Source organism: Thermobia domestica, chromosome 2, assembly GCF_964235325.1.
Source record: "Thermobia domestica chromosome 2, izTheDome1.hap1.1, whole genome shotgun sequence".
NCBI classification, from domain to species: Eukaryota; Metazoa; Arthropoda; class Insecta; order Zygentoma; family Lepismatidae; genus Thermobia; species Thermobia domestica.
The window spans coordinates 16,686,532-16,706,224 of record NC_137455.1 but is presented as its reverse complement, the minus strand read 5'-3'; the positions used below and the strand labels follow the sequence as shown (position 1 = coordinate 16,706,224).

Below are 19,693 nucleotides of genomic sequence, written 5' to 3'. Positions count from 1 at the left end.
TCTTGAAACACAGAAAAATACATTTTCACTCCTAAATATTAATTATATTGTTTTTATATTATCATCATCATAGGTATTCTGCCCTTACTGGCAGGTCACTTGCAGCAGCTAAGAAGCTTCCATGCCCCACGGTCCTCCGCTAACCTCTTCGTCTTCACGTATGATCTTTCTGTTTTTATATCATCCATTAATTGTAGTCCCCTTCGCCCCCTCCCTCTCTTTCCCACCACCATACCCTCTAGAACATCGCTCATGATACAATTTCTTCTTAGGCAATGTCAAAACCAGTTTCTCTTTCTCTTCTTAATAATATCTAAAAGTGCTCTTTTCTCCCCCACCATTTCTAACACACTCTCATTCGTTTTCCGCTCGACCCAACTAATTCTTTCCATTCTTCTCCACGCCCACATTTCCAAGGTTTTCAATCTATTTTCATCACATTTACGTAATGTCCACGTTTCCGCCCCACACAGTAGAACACTCCACACGAACCATTTTATAAGTCTTTTTCTCAACTCCTTATTCAAGGTCCCACAAAACAGACTTCTCTTCCTCCTAAAGGCTTCTTTCGCCATTCCTATCCTTGCTTTTATTTCACTTTCGCACTTCATGACATTACTAAGAATACACCCAGATACCGAAAACTATTCACTTGTTCTATTTTCTGCCCTCCCACATTTATGTTTGATACAGACCTCTTCGTTCCAATCACCATGGCTTTTGTCTTTCTAACATTTATTTTCATCCCATTTATATTATTGTCGAACTAAAAATGGAACACTGTGAGGGAGAGTTTTCATTCATTAAATCAATTTCAATATTCTGCTGTACTTAATTGTTTCAATATTATTATTTTAATATGATTCAATTGCAATTCTATTATTAGATGTTCATCATATTAATCTGGAAGATGAATTATTTTCGTTGATTTGGCGTAGGATGACCCTGTTAAGAAATGGTGAACCACAGTCCATTGAAAATTAGGATTTAAAGTACTCAATAGGTTATACGCGTAATAAAGCATATTTGCTTATAGGAACGAAATGAAAATCCATTAAATCATTGTTTCTCCTGTAAATGTGTGCTAATTTTGGCTATTTCTGGTCCCTGCTTCTGTAATACTTCATCCCTAATTTCTAAGAAACTTATTTATTCATGTAACAGTAACATGCTGTAACTAAAGTAATAATGGATAGGAATAAGTAAAGATCAAGAATATATATAGGCGTCACAACTATCCAGTCCTATATGATGGTATTAGTTGGTTCATTGGGTAAGAGTTTATCATCCCTTTCAGCTCCGAGGTTGTATCAGACGTGAACTTACAGCCTACCATTGGATCCGAACCGCATGAGCTCCCGCTGTGAATCGAACAGACGGATTGTGCCGGTGTGTGGATGTGTTGGCAGCAATGGCCATTCCACATGTAAGTTTTCATCTATCGAGTTTTCCAGGAAATTTGTATTCACTTATTTAGTGTGTTTACAGGGTGTCTATCGGTCACGAATGTCACGAAATCAGAAAATGGTCTTGAAAGGCACGAAAAAGTCACGAAATTTAGCTTTTAGGTCACGATTTTTTTTAACTGTTCAAATGTAAGTACAGATTGGAAAATTTTGTTCTATAAAACGTCAAAGTTCACCACTAAAAATGTCTATGATCGGCTTTAGACGCTACCAAATCGCAAGCAAAGTATGTTTCTATCGCATGGATGAAAATTCGGCCTAATTCGCACCCAAATTCGCTCTTGAAAATATTAGGAAATTTTATGATTTGGTAAAGAAAAGGTCACGGAAAGGTCACGAAATTTCATTTCGGAATTTTAGTAGACACCCTGATTTAGCTCTCTTTAGTTCGTACATTTTGCAGCATTAATGTCGTAATTAAATGTTGTGACACTCCATGCACCACGCTGTAGTTAAGTTTTCATATTAAAGTGGAAAACACATTTTGTACAAGGTCGATGCTGAAATGGAACATTAAGTGTGTAACCGGTAAAATTTTGTACGTTTAACGCCCAATTGTGAATGACTACCATATAAGATACTAGTGTCAATGTAAATTTAACGCCCAATTGTGAATAACCACCATATAAGATAAGACTAACTAACTCTATGGCCTATGGCACACGGAGGTTCAATGCCGCGTTCACAAAAGCTCTCCACTGACTTCTATGCTTAGTCAATTGGATCCAGTTTCTACTTTGTATTCCTATTTCTGCGAGATCCATCTTAATATTGTCGTCCCATCTGCACCTAGGTCTTTCAAATGGTTGTTTTCCGGTTGGTCTTCCAGTTAAGATTTTGAAAGCTTTCCTACTTTCTTCCATCCTTGCTACATAAGATACTAGTATCAATGTAAATTTAACACCCAATTGTAAATGCCATTGTTTCTTATGCTCGATGTATTTCTTTACAGGATGATGACTATGTTTCATTCGCTGATATAAGACCTGCTGCTAAGCATCATTATTTAGTTATCCCTAGGGAACATATACGGAATGCCAAGCAGTTGAAATCAGAACATAGGCCAATAGGTGAGATTTAGAATATGATGATACGATTTAGGCCAATAGATAAGATTGACAGTTAAAAAAAAAAAAATGATTTAAGCCAATAGGTAAGATTAGGGTAGGAGAATACAATTTAAGATTTAGAATAGGAGGATACGATTTCCTGAGAAAAATTAACTCTTGGTGATATGTAGGTAGATTAATTAATTAATTAATTTATTTATTTATTTAACAATCACCAGATACAGCTCAGAGGCCATTTTATACTGGATATCTAACAACAACAACAACAACAACAATGGAAAGGATTTGGGAAAGTGTCGGCCAGGGCCTGTCTTAGTAGGTACCATCCCGGCATTTGCCTGGTAAGATTGAGGAAACCCTGGAAAACCCCAATCAGGATGGTCGGCAGCGGGAATCGAACCCGCGACCTCCCGAATGCAAAGCCAACGCTCTACCACTTGAGCTACTTCGCTCGGTAATTTGATAACCAGAAAAGTTCTGTGAAAAATTATACACACAATAGTATCTATGAAAGCAATTATAAATGTTCAGGTATTCTCTCAACAGGTGACCAACTGTCCATTAATCAAACATCAAAAGCTAAGAAACTGACATTATCGAACTAACAAGAAGGAAAATGCAGCATTACATAAAGAAACATGTATTAATAAACATCGACCGAAAGTGGTGGATTCAACAGAAAATTGTTATATACTCTCATAATCACATATAACATAACACATAACATAACACTGATCACCGCCCTAGTGGTGAGCGGTGCGTTGATGCTTTATTTCTCTTATTCCAGAAAGTTTATTAAAAATAAGTAAAACTTCTCGTAATAAAGTACTCAGATATCTAGCATTTCTATTTTCTTGGCCTCAAGGACCATTTTGTATAAATAGTAGTTCTGAAAAAATGACGTTTTTGTGACTATATAATGTGAGAACATGTAATAATTTGAAAGTTAGAAAATTGAAACCTAAGTAACAACGCATGAACTATCAGTAAATAGGCAGTAAGTAATATATGGGAAAAATAAATCATATTATTATCCATTATCCACACATCTTTTCAGAATCCTGTATCTTATAAAAATTTTGAAAACAAAGTGTTGTCATCTCATCATAGAAATGTTCCATAATAAATGCAGGACTTCTGTAGTGTATACATTTAAAAGAATAATAATCGTTCAGGTTTCACAATTATTTGTTTTTCTTTGCAGTGGAAAGGATGGTTGAAATCGGAAAGCAGGTTTTGCAAGAACAAGGTGCTGATTTGGAAGACGTAAGGTGAGTGAAACAGTATCCATTCTAATCTGCTAATGCAAGGAAGTAATGTTACAGAATGGAGTCTCTCCGCATTCAGAGGAGTGACTACAACATTTACTGAACTCAAATCAATTAAATATCCATGTGGAAAATAAAATAAAATATGAAAGTGAAAGGTAGCCCGATGTGGTCTGTGTCATACTGTCTGCGGCGAGCATTGTTACTGTTTTACAATTCCCTCTACTAGCAGAAGACTAGTAAACAGTATCGCAGACAGGTATTGATTTCTGAAAAGAAAAGTAGCCCTCAACCCTAAAAAGGTTGGCTATCGCTGGTGTATATATATACAGGGGCGGATCCAGGATATGATCAAGGGAGGGGCTCAACCATATTTTGCCGTTTTATCCAGTGTAAAGCAGGATTGAAGCCCATTTTATCCAGTGTATATCTGAGCGTCAAGGGGGGTGCCTATAGCCCCCCTTGGATCCGCCACTGTATATATATATATATATATATATATATATATATATATATAGCGCCCGCGGACTACAGAGCGCTATTCTATAGGCCAAAATAAAGCAAAGATGTTATATGACGGGTATGCCCTCTGGGGCCTCCTTTAGCCACCATGGGGAATCAAAATTTCTTGGAGCCATTAGCATTACTCTACGAACACAACAAGCAGTTGAATCGATTGCTACACTGATAAGTGATGCTAGTGTCAATCAATATCGACTTTAGCTGCCATCTGGAAAGAATCGATATAACTATTTGATAGATTGATAGATGTAATCTATGATTCTTTATTTGCGACGTTGCCACATAATGCAATTTGTGTTTCCAGACGAGGACTCGTTAGGTATTTTTTGGTTTATTTTGACTAATGGAATAATATTCTGTGGTCCGTGGGCGCCATTTTTACAACACCCGATATATATATATATATATATATATATATATTGTTAAGATTCACTAATATTCACCTATTATGTGTCCTTGGAATCTTCATCTGCTTCTTATATTCCTAGTATAATCTCAGTAATCAGTCCTGTTACCTTTGATTCCTCAAAAGAAAAGACTTTGTGGGAATTTTATGAATAGCAAATATATCGTTATTAGTAATAATAATACCACTTGAAATAATAATAGTTACCTTCTTCAAACTAAATTCAACATTCCTATAATGCACCATATTAATAAATGAACAGTTTTCACTTTCCAATTTGGACAAATTGACATATCACTTCACTAATCTTCATAACTTTTCACAGTTCCGACTCACAAGATTATCACACTAATTAATGTTCATGTGTTTATAAATGTTACATTTTTAACGATATATTTGTTGCTTTTCACTAGGTCGTCGAGTTCGAAAGTCTGAATACGTAAAATTCATATCTCCAATTCAAATTTTTACCGATATTCTTTTAGACCTGTGATAATAGCCTGCACCCTTTTCTGTATGAGAATCCGATTCGCAATTTCTAACTATGTAAACTGTATAGATGTCAGTACTTATCAGAATACATACATACAGCTGCTATCTAGCTGCTTGAAGGTCAAGGCTAATGACGTTACCTTGACAATCAAGCTTGTAACTTCATATAGAGATCTCAAAACCCTACAACTTTTTTTTTTTTTTTAACAATTAAATAAATTGCGCAACGAGTGTCACTGTTCATCTCAGCGACCCCGAAAACTAGATTCGACACTAATATCGATCATTTTTATATATCTCCCCTCCCCCCTGCTTCCCTAAATTGCATTGTCAAAATGAATTGATAAAAACCATCCCAAACCCCCGAACCTCATCAGGATGGGAATTCGATCGAGATCAGTCGGGTGCTTCAAGAGCTAAGTCACAAACATAGTCGCTTTCATTTTTATTTATATATAGATTAGAATATTTGATATTTGCAGAGAGTGTCTCTTCTTTTCACCATTATATGTAAATAATTTGTTTTAATGAAGTATATTTTTGTTTGTAGATTTGGATTCCATTGGCCTCCTTTCAACACAATTTCTCATCTGCATCTTCATGCTATTTCTCCTGCCTCGTCAATATCTTTCATTGGAAGATTGATATTTAAACCAGATTCCTACTGGTTTGTAACCGTAAGTAGTCAATTTTACACTATTGGGTATTTGCAGTCAATATACAAGGGTGGTACCTCCGTAAATCTATTGGTTTTGAAAAAAATAAATCATGGGTTAATAATAAACTTTTTCGTACTTATTTTCTCATTTACAATCTGCTTAGTCTTAACGTAAATACTGTTTCCAAGTACAAAAGTGGTTAGAGATATTTTAATATCCTAATAACATGAGTTACATGGATGCATTATGAACCAAAATCACAAATACTTATTCAAAATGGCCACCATTAGCTGAGTTGATTTGATTTTAATGTTAACGTCCCATTCAGCAGCAAGGCTATATGAAACTTTGGACCTACTGATTAACGTGAAATCCGAACCACATAACCTCCTCCGGGAATCGAACCCGAGTCTCCCACACCAAAGTCACGTACGCAAACCGCTTAGCCACGAAGGAGCTCCTGGCCACTATTAGCATGCACTCAGTTCTTAAGTCTTTGTGAGCACTCATCACTTGCATTACGCAGCACATCAACTGGAAAATCTGCAGTTGCCTTCCGAAGAGACCGCTTTAAACTTTCAATATTGGGGTGTCTTTTCTTGTAAGCCATTTCCTGAAGCTTGGACCACAATTTGTAGTCCAAAGGGTTTAGATCCGGACTTGCAGAAGACCAATCTGAAGTGGAAGTGAAGTCCGGAACATTTGCCTCCAGGTACTGCTGGATTGTCCGTGCCTTGTGTGCTGGGGCTGAGTCCTGCTGGAAACTGCAATTCTGTCCATGAAAGAGGGTGTTGGTGAGATTCTTGACTAGTCTTTCAAGTACTGTCTCCTGGTACAGTTTGGCTCGTAGCTCACACCTGACCACACCATGACTAATGCAGTAAGCTGACTCGTTTGGATCTTTGGAACCATCTCACTAGCTTCTCTAGAAGGTGTAGCATATATCCTGTCATTTTTTGGATTGAAAGTCTCCTCAACGCTGAAAACCTTTTTTATCAGTGAAAAGGATTCGACGGTGCCCATTTGCTGCGTAACGCTTAAATAAGTGCTTTGCTTTTAGGAGCCTCTGGTGCTTCATTTCTTTTGTCAGGAGATGTCCTTTGCGTTGTGTGTAAGCATGGAGTCCCAGGACACTGCTTAACATGTGAAACAGACATTTTGGATACCTTTAGCTCACGAGCCATAAGTGACAGTTTCCTAATTGGATTTCGTCGGACACCCACTGTCACTGCTTTCACAAATTCCGATGTTCGTACTTGGTGATCTTCGATCTTCCGTGCCGCGGGCGATATTTCACAGTTTCAGTCTCAACAAAGCGCTGGATAGTGTAATAAACTTTTTTTTTTTTTTTTAACTAATGTGCAGCTTCTGGAGGGTTTTGAAAATCTCTGGTGATTTGCCTATCTTGTGCAATGCTGTTGCAGCCACGTGATTTTCATACTCGCCCCATTCCATCTTGAACACTTACAACTGATACCTTTACACCTCTTCAGCTCATCCACCATTGATTCATGCTTCACGATACCGCTCTGGACGTTGCTCGCTTATACGGGCAAAAGTCCAACCATCCACAAAAGTTGGGACAGTATTTATGGTAAGACTAGGTATTTAAAATTAGACTGTCTGAATAAGCAAGACGAAGTGTTTCTTTCTTTTTTTTTTTAAATCCTATTTATATATTACCAGCTGAACGCCCATCCTTCGCACGGAGGAAATAATTTTATTTAAAAGGTATAAGCCCCTTTCCCCCGTAGGATTATATTTCAATCGAAATGGACTGGTGAAAACTCAAATCAATGCATGTATTCAAACATCCATTTCAAAGGACGCAGCCATTATTCTTTGCAAAAATTTAACTCTTTCCCGCCCCTCCCTCCCCCTCCCTGTAGTCATTTGAATGAAGGTATAATTGTGAAATTGCTTTGCGATGTATTCGCTAATGTACTGTTTCTTCTCCCCTGATTGTTGTCACTCTGTTTCTCTCGCTTCGGTGTGATATCATCATTCTCTGTTGTTGTTGTTCTGTTTGTCGTTGGACTTAGCATGCTTGGTTTTCTTTCCTAAGCTGGTTCGTTTCCTTACTGGCTTTATGTGGTTTATGTTGAAAGTCTACATTGGAAATAATGTAAAATATTTTGTAATGTGCAACAACGAAAAACAAATATTTAAATGTAATAGTGAATCCATTATTACGACGTGAAAGATTCTGTTTTCGGCATAAATTTCGAAACCATACTTCTCTTTACTTGAAGCATTCACTAACCATATTCAAAAACTTCATGTCAATCGATTCAGTCGTTCGGCCGTAATGCGATCACAAATAAGGTTACATTCATTTCATTTGTACAGATAAATTACTCAAATATGAATGTAAGTCACGTGAAAGTAACTCTGCATACTTCTTCAGTTGAGGATACATGACGAACTTTTTCTTTTGTAGAAGTTCTCCAGTAGAATCAGCGAAATCAATGTTTAGGGGTATTTTTATTCGAACGTATTTCAAAATTAAGCACATGAAAATTGCCAGGGGCTAACAGTTTCTACAAGATGTAAAATTCCTAATAGAATTGTGTGGCTTTTATAATGATAAGTTCAGCATAAATAACTACATAATTATCTTTTTTTTTTTTTTTTTCATTATATATTACTGCCTCTGAAAAGTAGAATTCGAACTTCACTTTCTCGGCGATGGGTAGGGTACGATGAGTTAATAATCCCGAGTGAATACTCCCGAAAATTTTAGCTTAACGTCCCACTTATGCCCTTTAGGCTAACGGAGTCACTAAAAACAGGAATTGGAGTTGTACGAGTAAAATGGTACGAAGTCATGTTCCTGTCCAATTACATCAGCTACGTGTCTGGATACAGTCGACTTTGTTTTGAATGCGGTAATTAATACGTCATTTGGATGCCTACACGTTTGTTCAGCAATTTTGAATTGAAGCCCACACATGGCCATGTAATTTGTCATTTGAAAAAACATAATGTCGTTTTTATGTAATTTTTTGTTTCATAATTTCACAGTTTATTTCTGTGAGTATCTTGCCTCCCCTTAGCCCACTCTTCACGCCCCCTCCCCCTCATGGTTGGGAAACACTGCGCTATATAAATTATAGGATTGAACCTAATAATGTGGTCAGATTTGATTTCTTTCTATTTCACCGAATGCACGAGAGAAGTTAAGATGTGGCTTTTGTAATTGCAGAAGCACTATGTACGTATATTAGAACTATATTTCAGTTTTGTAAGTTGGGTGAATTTACCGAAATTCTGAACTTAATTTAAGACTATAATGTAACAAACAATGAGCCAATGAGCGTTTTGTACTGACACCAACAATACTTGCCAAGTTGCTATACTCTCAGAGTCATTTGAAGGTAAGATGATTGAATTATTACGTAAAATTAATAGAAATTTTATGTTCTTGGTCTGAAAAATACAGTAAACTATCAAGATATCACCATACGAGGGTCATTTCAAAAGTCTTGCACATCACATTTGAGTAGTATGATCAAGTTCAATTTTATGTCAGTTGTGAGTCAAGAGTTTGGGCTAGATGGTTGTGTCTGTATTTGCTGGTTCGCGTGGCTGTGTTGTGAGAAATTCAGTGTTGAAATCAGGGTTGATATGTTTAAAACGAGGGCTGTTGTTTTATTCAGTTTGTTTTAAACGTTTTAAACAAATTGTTTTAAACGTGTTTTTTTTCGGTGGTGGTTGAACATGTTTAAAACAACTAAAATATCAGACTGAGTAAGCTAATTTAATTTTCTAACAAACAACCCATCCTCCGCAGTTTTTGTGCATGGAGTAAATTACAAGCAGAGTTATATTCTTATTATAACAGCAATTACTGAACGAAATTCTGCACATTAATGTGCGTATAACTAAACCAACAGAAATTCAAATGAAGTATTTCAACATTTCTTAATTTCCAAGAATAACGGAGGTTAAACACACTATACATATTCTAAGATCCAAATTCACAAAGGGGGCGCGGTGGCTCAGTGGTACAGCGTTCACCTCCGGTGCTTGGGGTCCCTGGTTCGATCCCAGCTCGCGCCGTGTGGACTTTGTGGTGGACAAACACCGTGCTCGTGGGTTTTCTCGGGGTTCTCCCGTTTCTTCCCACTTTCTTCATTTCACTCATTTCTCATTATCACCGTCTCCTTTAGCCTAAACGGCATAACCGTGGGATGTTAAACTTAAAGATTTCATTTAATTTTTTCCAAATTCACAAATCCAAAACTTGGGTATTTTTTGATCACTATCATTTCCATAATAATGAAGAGTTCTTACATCATAAGCTAGAAGAAATGCTCTGATAAATACAATACAACTCATAGAAAAGAGCAGTGACTAGCCTACAAAGAGCAAAAGACATATTTTAACTAAACAGTTTTCAAGATACATCTCTATCTGCAACATGGGTAGCTAATAATGATTAGTGTCTACGGCATAACAACACAATTAACTCTAGACTCCCGCCAGGGATTTTAACAAAATGGTAGACTCTCACGTTCGGGGCTCTAGTGACCCCCCTAATTATCACAGAGTCATGAGTTATACATAATTGGAAAGCTTATAGACCACAAATTCCAATGGGGTAACATCCGTGAAATTCCCGCCGTATTCGTAGAAAAAAACAGACATAAAAAATCATTAAAACTATGAAAATATTGACTTTGCGGGACCCTGGCAACCCTGCAGCCAACCTACGCTGACAAAATGATGAATGTGTAGACCACATACTTGTGGCAATAATGTAAGAAATGGTAGCCATTGCGTAATGAATTCGTTTTATGTAGGAAATATTTAAAAAAAAAATATGCGCATAAAACATTCATTGAATTAGTACCACGTCCATATGCAAATCATTTTTGCTGCACACATCATGTATACGAACAAGAATTATGCTTCTAGACCACTTCAGTGAAATATATCTTGTGTTATATGGGACCGTCCCGAAAATATATGTAAATTAACCAAATTTGACCCTCTCTTCCTCTATAAACAACAAGTACACATACAGGTTACTATCATGTAGGAGACTACCTCATTGCTTCACATACCAATTTTTATGGATGTACCACAAAGGAGGGAGGAATACCCGCCAAAACCTGATGAAAAATTTAAAAAAAAAAACTAACTTTATCCTCCGTTTCTCGGCCGTACATACGCACCCCCTATATACATAAAATGCAACTGACGGAAAGCTTCATCCCTCAAAAATACTTTGGTACCAAATCATCTTTCTAGCTCAATTAGAGGCTGAGCTATTGATGTTTGTTGTAAAAATAAATGTAATTTACGTCAAAAAACTTAAACTCCAAAAACTGGCTAACTTTGACCCCCCCCTTCTCCCCCATATAAGCAAGAAGTACAAATACATGATATTACCATGTAGTGGCCTACTTCATTGCTTCACGTAACAATTTTTTTGAATCTATCCCCCAAGAGGGGGAATGGCCCCCCAAAAAACTGTTGGAAAAAACACGATATTTACCCTCCTCCCATATACATAAAATGCACACCAGCAAAGCTGCATCTTTCAGGAATAAATTGGTAACAAAACCATCTTCCAGGCTTAATTTGAGGTTTAAGACTGAGCCATTGAGGTTTAAAGCCCTGACACAGCAGTTGCGTCTATGGGAGTTTAAAGATTAAGAATGCAGACGACCAGTAGAACGTAACACAAATAAACTAAACTACATATTCCGTGAACGGAGATCGGGAAAAAAACGATTTCTTTCTCCACAATTGAACATTTGGGCGGATCGAGATTAGGGAAGTTCCCGAAATTTGATCTAGCGGTTGAATATAGATAGCAAGCAATATCTAAGAGTGTAAAAATGTATAATATATATGCGTATTTAGATTATTGTTTTAAACAAAATAAACATTTTAAACTTGTTTTTCTTTTTTTGTTTAAAACAAAGTACTTTGTTTTAAACGTTTTAAACGTTCTTTTTGATTTTTTTATTAAAAAAACGTTTTTTTTTTCAACCCTGGTTGAAATGGAAGGTGAACCAGACTCAAGTCGGATTACACATAGTGAGCAGCGTTCTTCCATTGTGGCGACTGAGACTTCATTCTCGTTTAAAATCTCGTATCCAGGTTTCATCAGTTGCAACAATCCTTCGTAGAAACTTATCTTCTTCTGTTCGATAACGTTGAAGCAGTTCTTCTGCGATTCTTTTGCGACATGCTTTCTGTTTTTCGCTCAGATCATGCAGAACCTATCTGGCAGCGATTTTTCTCATGGTTAACTTTTCAGTAATGATTCTGTAAACTGAAGAGACAGACATTCTGGTCTCATATGTTATTTCCTCACATGTTTTTTGTCGATCCTCTCTCAAAATGTCATTCACAGTAATCTCAGAGGTGTAGTCTGTTGCAGTTGATGGTCGTCCGCTTCTTGGGTTGTCCGCAGTGCTTACACTATCTTCACAGAAACGAGTTGGCCAATGTAATACAGTGCTACGATCCACTACACTGTTTGCACAAACCTCTCGCAAAGCATTGTAAATTTCAGTTAGATTCTTTCCACGTAGTTTTGATTTTGATATAGGCACGCTGGTCACTATCCGACCTGAGTCGAGTTCACCTTCCATTTTAACACTGAATTTCTCACAACACAGACGCACGAACCAGCAAATACAGACACAACCGTCAAGCCCAAACTCTGACTCACAACTGACATAAAATTGAACTTCATCATATCACTCAAACTATCGCGCATGCGCTGTGTGCAAGACTTTTGAAATGATCCTCGTGTTTTCCAAAGCGTATAAGGTATTTAGGTAAAAGTAGGAACTAGTACAAAATTATTCAATATCATGTAAATATCTCTAGTGATCTTTTTCTTTCTTTCAGGCTGAAACTTTACTGAAGTGCTTAGATTCAAGTGAATAAGTGAAGAAAAAAAAAAAAAACTGTAAACTATGCCTATATAATGTTTACTTCAATGTTTTGTCATTGGAATATGGGATAACTGGTTCCGTAGTTGGATGATTTATGGTGTATAAATACTCCTGCGTAAGCTCGAAGTTAGCACTCGTGGTCATGGGATCCATTTCCGGTGGGAGCAAAATGTTTGGTGCTCATGCTCTAAAATAATAAAGAAAATGTGGATAGAGAGAGAGAGGAAGAAGAGCTAAGGTGATGAGTGATGAAAAGATGAGGTAGAAGGAAAAGTATGGAGAATTAGAAGAAAATGCAGAAAAAGCGAGAAGAGGGACGTTGTAAGGAGAACTAGTTTTTGGTATTAAAAAAAAAACTTTGGTACATAAATATCTTAAAAGCCCTATCCCCCCCAAAAAAAATAATATAGTGTGTCCAAATATAAAATTTTCTAAATGTGCAAGATATAAAACTGAGAGATGATCTTGGTTAACCTCATTAATTCCTATTTTGTTGAGAAACTAAGAATTGATATAAATTCATTGTAGAACACCTCATAAGATACTCTAAATTTACGTTGCTGTTATCTCCTTGCAAGATTGATCACAAAGTTACTCTTTGATTGCTGTTAAGGATAAATAAATTCAAATCAAAGGACTGAATTAATAAAATAAATATTTGAACAAAAAAAAAGGATTTATTAGTTTCAGTGAACTCTGTCACCTTCTTCAGTTGGAGAAACTTAATAAAATAGCTTGTAGGTACGGTGGCTCAGTGGTAGAGCGCTTACCTCTATGCGTGGGGTTCCTGGTTCAATCCCAACCGAGTGAGTTTGTGGGGGACAACATCGTGCTCGTGGGTTTTCTTGGAGTACTCGCGTTAATAATCATCTTCCGTAGCTTAACGTTAAACACAAAGATTTTATTTCATTTAGTAAAATCGCAGTTGATAAAATCTACTAACATCCTAAATTCCTTTGTTAATATCTTCATTTTCTTACAAATTATGGATACTAACGCAAAAATGATGAGAAACGACGGGAACCTTTCGAAATGTAGAGCTCCTTCGTGGCTAAGCAGTTAGCGTGCGCGCCTTTGGCGTGGGAGACCCGGGTTCGATTTCCGACGGGAGCTCATGTGGTTCGGATTCCATGTTAATCAGTAGGTCTCGTCCCATATAGCCTCGCTACTGAAAGGGACGTTAAACTTAAAATCAACTCAACTTTCGAAATGTGGATGTGGAAAAGAATGGAGAGAATTAGCTGGGTCGAGCGGAAAACGAATGAGAGTGTGTTAGAAATGATAGGGGAGAAAAGAATAATTTTAGATATTATTAAGAAGAGAAAGAGGGTTGGGACATTAACTAAGAAGGAACTGTATCATGAGGGACGTGCTAGAGGGTATGATGGCAGGAAAGAGAGGGAGGGGCCGAAGGAGACTATAAATAATGGACGATATCAAAACAGAAAATTCGTACGTAAAGACGAAGAGGTTAGCGGAAGACCATGGAGCATGGAAGCTTCTCAATTGCAGCAAGCGACCTGACAATTGCAGAATACCTATGATGATGATGATATGGATACTACATTTGGCCAATTTCGACTCACCTAAAAATTTAGAAGAATCCATGGCACCAGGTCCGTAAGAGCTCGATGTATTTTCCTCGGTTCCTAACAATAGCCCGACAGCGTAATTTTGAAGAACTGAGAGGGGAATCTTGTCCCATTCCCTTTGCACAGCTTTCCAAAGTCCTTCCACAGTTGTCACACGCCGTTTTCCCAAAGCCCGCTTCAGCAATCCAAATCCACAATAGTCCATAGGACTTGCATCTGGAGATTTGACAAGTACCTCATTGAAAGGTATCACCTGTATACCACTTGCCTCCTCCATCTCCTGTAGAATCCGAGGGACGATCGTGAGGTATGTGGTGAGGCCTTGTCCATGTGAATGCGCACCAGATTGGCGTCATTTCCGTACATTGTTGGAATCTCATGCTCGTAGATCGGTCGCATGATCTGCTCCTGAAAATACTGCGAATTTATTTTGCAGTTCTTCGAATCTTCAGTTTACCTCGGTAACAGTAGCCAGTAACCTTTTGGGAAGGATTCTTTACAGACACGGACCCACTTTCTGAACTTCTTCGCGCCTTTCTCTCGGTTGGCCGCAGTCGGAAAGGTAAATCCATGCTTCATCGAGCGTTATGACGTAGATCCACCTTTGTTTTGCCAGATGCCGTTCGTACAGCTTCCGGGCGTTACACTTTCGTTCCTTTTGGTGGGCATCCGTGAGAAGATGGCTGCGAGCTTTCATGACTTTTTCCAGCTTGAGTTGATGGTGTAACGTCCTGCTCACAGTCCCCAGACGATTAGCCATACACCTTTGTGTTGGTGGACTTTCTTGCACTGACATTTTGCGAAGTTTCCTCTGCATGGTGGAGGTGGCCTTGGTGCATTCCCGCTTCCTAGGCAACTTCGTTGGTGATCCAAATGGTGGAGCTTCGTTGCCCTTGTACTTTTTAATAACATTTTTTATTCCACTTAAACTGATGTTGCAACCATTCTTCTTGCATTGTTTTCTAATGACAGAAACACTAAAGTGAGCAGCATTTTAGTCACAGAGCGGAAACCCACACACTTGGAAATAAATTTAACACAACACTCACAACAATGGTCCTGTTTTGTGCGTTATTGTCGTCCGCGCGGTAAAACAACTCCGTTTCCAGCAAGCCACTGCACAACACTGCAGGACGCCACGAACCAGGTCGGGTGAGTCCATTCTGCCCGGGAGGGGGGAGGAACGAAATCGCCCAAACGTAGGCTGAACAACCTCTGTAGCTTGCTGAGTACGTAAACAAATTGTTAGCCTGAGATCAACTTGATTATGCTATTTTCTTCTTTCCTTCATTTAGTTTGGGCTTGCGGCAGAAAACAAAAGAACATAGAGCTACTTTCAGTTTTTATTTATTAACTTTTTTCAAATTAAATAACCGAAATAGATATTCGCGAATGAAAGATGCCTTAGCGAATATATAAAACTAGGTGAAAAAATGGATAGCAACTAGCAGTCAGTAACCAATAACCAATCATGTGTCAATCCAGCTGTACAAAATATGATAATTATTTTACTTTAATTCCCATATTAACGTAAAACGGGAGAAAATTAAACGGATAAATTTTTAAAATACTCAAAAAGTACAATTTAGCAGGTTGTAAATAAATATTTTATCAAAATATTGAATTGAATACCTTTTTTTAATTAATTAATTTAAAAAAATAGATGTAAATGACAGGGATAGATTATTGTGGAAGTAAATAGTGCTATCAGATAATTTCAAAACCCTTATCGAACAAGGTGTAGAGTAAGATACCTACAGGGAACCTAAAGGTCATTACAATCCATCATCTTAGGTAATTGAGGACCTACTTAAACTAAGAAAAACTTCGGTCTAGAAACTCATAAATAATTGTGTTTTCAGTCGATGCGCTGACCACGCATCACCCAGTTGAATAGTTGTCAACTGGGCGTCCATATCCCTTCATAGGCTTTAGTAAAGGGAGAGATTTTTACTTGCAACATATAAAATGGTAACATATATAATAAATTCTGATTAATGTATTTATGTCATGAGGAATAAGTTAGAAACAAAAAACCAAGCAAATCAATCTTTTCCTTATGTTTACAAGGTAACCAAAAAAGTTCTTGCCGTTGTAGAGTATTGATAAAGAGCAGTACAGTGGATGGTACGTACTTTTAGGTTTCGAAGTTATCTCCATCAGCATCCAATACTTTTTCCCGACGTTCCTGTACGTGCATCATACCCTGGTGATAAAACTCGGTGGTCACGGGTACAAAGATGTCCATGTGTGCGTTCCGCAGGTCTCCTTCATTTGCGAAAGAACTCCCACGGATGTGATTATCGAGGGAAAACAACTGGCAATTTGTTGGCGCAAGGTCCGGTGAATATGGTGCATGCTCAGTGTCTCCCAGCCAAGTTACTGAAGTGTGTCTCGGGTCCTCTTTGCTACATGTGGCTTTCATTATTGTGCAGCAACAGCACAACCTTGTAATTTACCAATGCCAGTTCCTTCTGCTGCAATGCACGGTGCATCTTTTGCAGCTGCTGAGAGTAGAGGTCAGTAGTGATGATCTGACCACGTGCAAGGAGCTTGTAAGGTAGCACTTGCCGACAATTCCACCATACAAAGTCTTAACCTTTCGTTGGTGCAGAGGTGGTCTTGAACATGGAAGGAATAGGGTCGAGTGGAGACAACCAATGTCTGATGCGCTTATGAGTGTCATAGAGAACCGACCCACTTTTCGTAACAAGTGAGGAAGCAATCGAAGATGACTTGTGTTCAAATGCCGAGTGGGAAAGCACAAACAGACTGTCACTCGTTGTTTCTTGTTGGCTGCCGACAATGTGTGGGGTATCTGCTTGCTTAATTTGTAAGATTTCCCCATCGCATGCAGGTGCAATCTGATTGTATGAAGCGGAGACATGGAACCCTTCTGCAAGATCATCACACGTTAGGCCACTGTCCTTCTCGATGGATGGTTACAGATCTCGTCATCCAACGCACCTGGTCGTCCGAAAGGCTTACATCTCCCGAACAGATTTTCTAGAACCAATGTCTGCTGTGCATTCGTTCACATTTCCCCAAATTGCCGTGCATAAGCGGCGACTTAATGTGGCAGCTGACAGGCTCACTTTAAAATCATACAATAAACACAGGCGAACAAGCTGCTTCGATAACTCCAATTTTCTTCGACACTGACGAGCTGTGTGTGCACAGTGTACCTGTATTACTGAAGGTTAATGCTCAGACCAACTCCCGATCGCTTGGCAGGCAGGTGCGTCATTTCGTTTCCTCTCTGTGAGCGCGTGATTAATAGGACATCAAAAACGGCAAGAATTTTTTTGGTTACCTTGTAAATAGGATAACGAAAATAGTGATATGTTAAATTTTTCAACTAATAAAGCTTGTACTCAATAAGCATCCGACCAATAGACATTAATAATTTTGACCGTAGATGTTTCAGCGACGATTTTTTGCCTTCTTAGACAACTCCTTAGTAAAAAGTCAAAGTTTCTTGAAGATCTGCATTGTCGGTAACTTTTCTGCACTGCAAAAATGGTTTACAACTGAACTACCTTTTTATTAACTATGAACGTTGTTATTTAGTGTAGAAAGAAGCACTTGATGTGTTAATGAAGCATAGTTTCATTTTTTTTCGTTCTAATTTTCAATTTTGTTGCTTTCTCTTTATCTGTGTTCAAACTTGGAGAGTTGAAATAAACATATTTTAAACCTGTGCCATAAACCTCAAAGCTTACCAGAAAACACAATTCAGTATTACGTATCTAATATTTCTCCAATGTGGGATAGTTACCGACAATATATAAGGAGTTGGGCTCATGAAGGCGACAAATTGTCGTTGAAACGGTCATGATTGGCATTGTCTACTGGCCAGTTGCTTAAGTGATCAGAAAGTTAGTTAATATTCTGTCCTATGAATTCCTTAAGTAATGAAATTGTTCCTAATCATTGATGTTTCCTAGTAAATTATTTACTGGCCGTTTAAATAATGTAAAATAGCAGTACCCCATGTTTTCGTCGCATCATCAGTTATATGTTTAAGGTGACTTTTATATGATGAAGATAGTTGATATGTACTCTCGTTTCTCGGTTTTACGAAAACAATGGGTATTTCAATGTGATAAGTTCTGATTGTAAACTAAAAATGTTGAATTTACTGTGGAATATTGTATTATTCCTTTTTCTTGGTACGAGGGTAGGTCAAAAATTATCCGCAATGCTGACATTGTTCATGCTGACCTCTGTCCTCGTTTATTTTATTGTTATGCTGTTGTGGTCATGCTATGTAAGTTTGATCCTAATTCCTTCATTTGTCTTCCTTTTGTTGCAAATAGATCATGGCCTGTCCAGATGGATGTTGATAGCATGCCCACAACAGCATAACAATAAAATAAACGAGGACAGAGGTCAGCATGAACAATGTCAGCATTGCGGATAATTTTTGACTTACCCTCGTAATTATGTATATTAGCCACTGCAGAATGGCTGTCAAAATTTACTTATAATCGACAGTAGTGAACCGCTGTTACCGTGCTTTTTATCAGTGTAAACAAAGGATGAGTATAAGTGTTAATATTTAATTTTACTGTGTTTTTGTGTAAAATATTGTATGACTTTTTCACACTTTTCTTTTTTTTGTCAACAGTCAGTTTGATTCAGGAGAATATACGTAAAAGTAAATAATCTAAGTCTACCAACTGTCTTTTTTATCATTGTTCTATATGTACTGGTTCTTAGTAAAAATAAAATATGTTCTTATACCTCTTGTTTGTAGAATATTGTGAAGTGAAAAGACAGCTATGTGTTGGTCGTTCGAGAAGTAAACGTGAAGCACAATTGTAATAGAGTAATTGGTAAGGAATTAGGGAACTTAAAACTTCGGTTTCTATAGTTCTTTTGTTATATTACTAACTGTGATATCCCAGTGGAAAATTTGTGTTTGTTATTTAGAATATTTTGTTAAGATACTTCGAGTATAATTATTTTGTGATTTAAGTGTACATCACAATATCTTTTTTTTTTTTCCTAGTGCTATTTTTAATAAATTACATTTTAATAAATAATAGTTGAAAATATATGACATTTTGATTTCTTTTTCTTTATTGTTGGATAGGGAAGCACACAGAATCTGTTTGAAGTGAAATGTAGTCTTTTATTTAACATCCCATGGTTATGTCTTGCAGAAACTGAGCTACTATTTCTAGGACACCCGCAACGCAATGCCCTATGCATAATATAAAATGGTCTCCTCATTCTATATACAGGGTGTTTCAAAAAGAATGATCTGATTTTAAAAGTCCATATGTATTGATA

The 19,693-nt window shown here is 37.4% G+C and overlaps 1 protein-coding gene across 1 annotated transcript in view; it reads left to right on the top strand.

Moving 5' to 3' along the window:
• Positions 1–19,455, top strand: part of LOC145670736 (adenosine 5'-monophosphoramidase HINT3-like) — a 32,590-nt gene extending 13,135 nt beyond the window's left edge. Inside the window, exons 2-5 of the mRNA XM_081739510.1 lie at positions 2,419–2,536; positions 3,741–3,807; positions 5,775–5,901; positions 12,757–19,455. Coding sequence (XP_081595636.1) covers positions 2,419–2,536; positions 3,741–3,807; positions 5,775–5,901; positions 12,757–12,795 — 351 coding nt within the window. The 3' untranslated portion in view covers positions 12,796–19,455. The remainder of the gene's footprint in view (positions 1–2,418; positions 2,537–3,740; positions 3,808–5,774; positions 5,902–12,756) is intronic.
• The last annotated feature ends 238 nt before the right edge of the window (positions 19,456–19,693 follow it).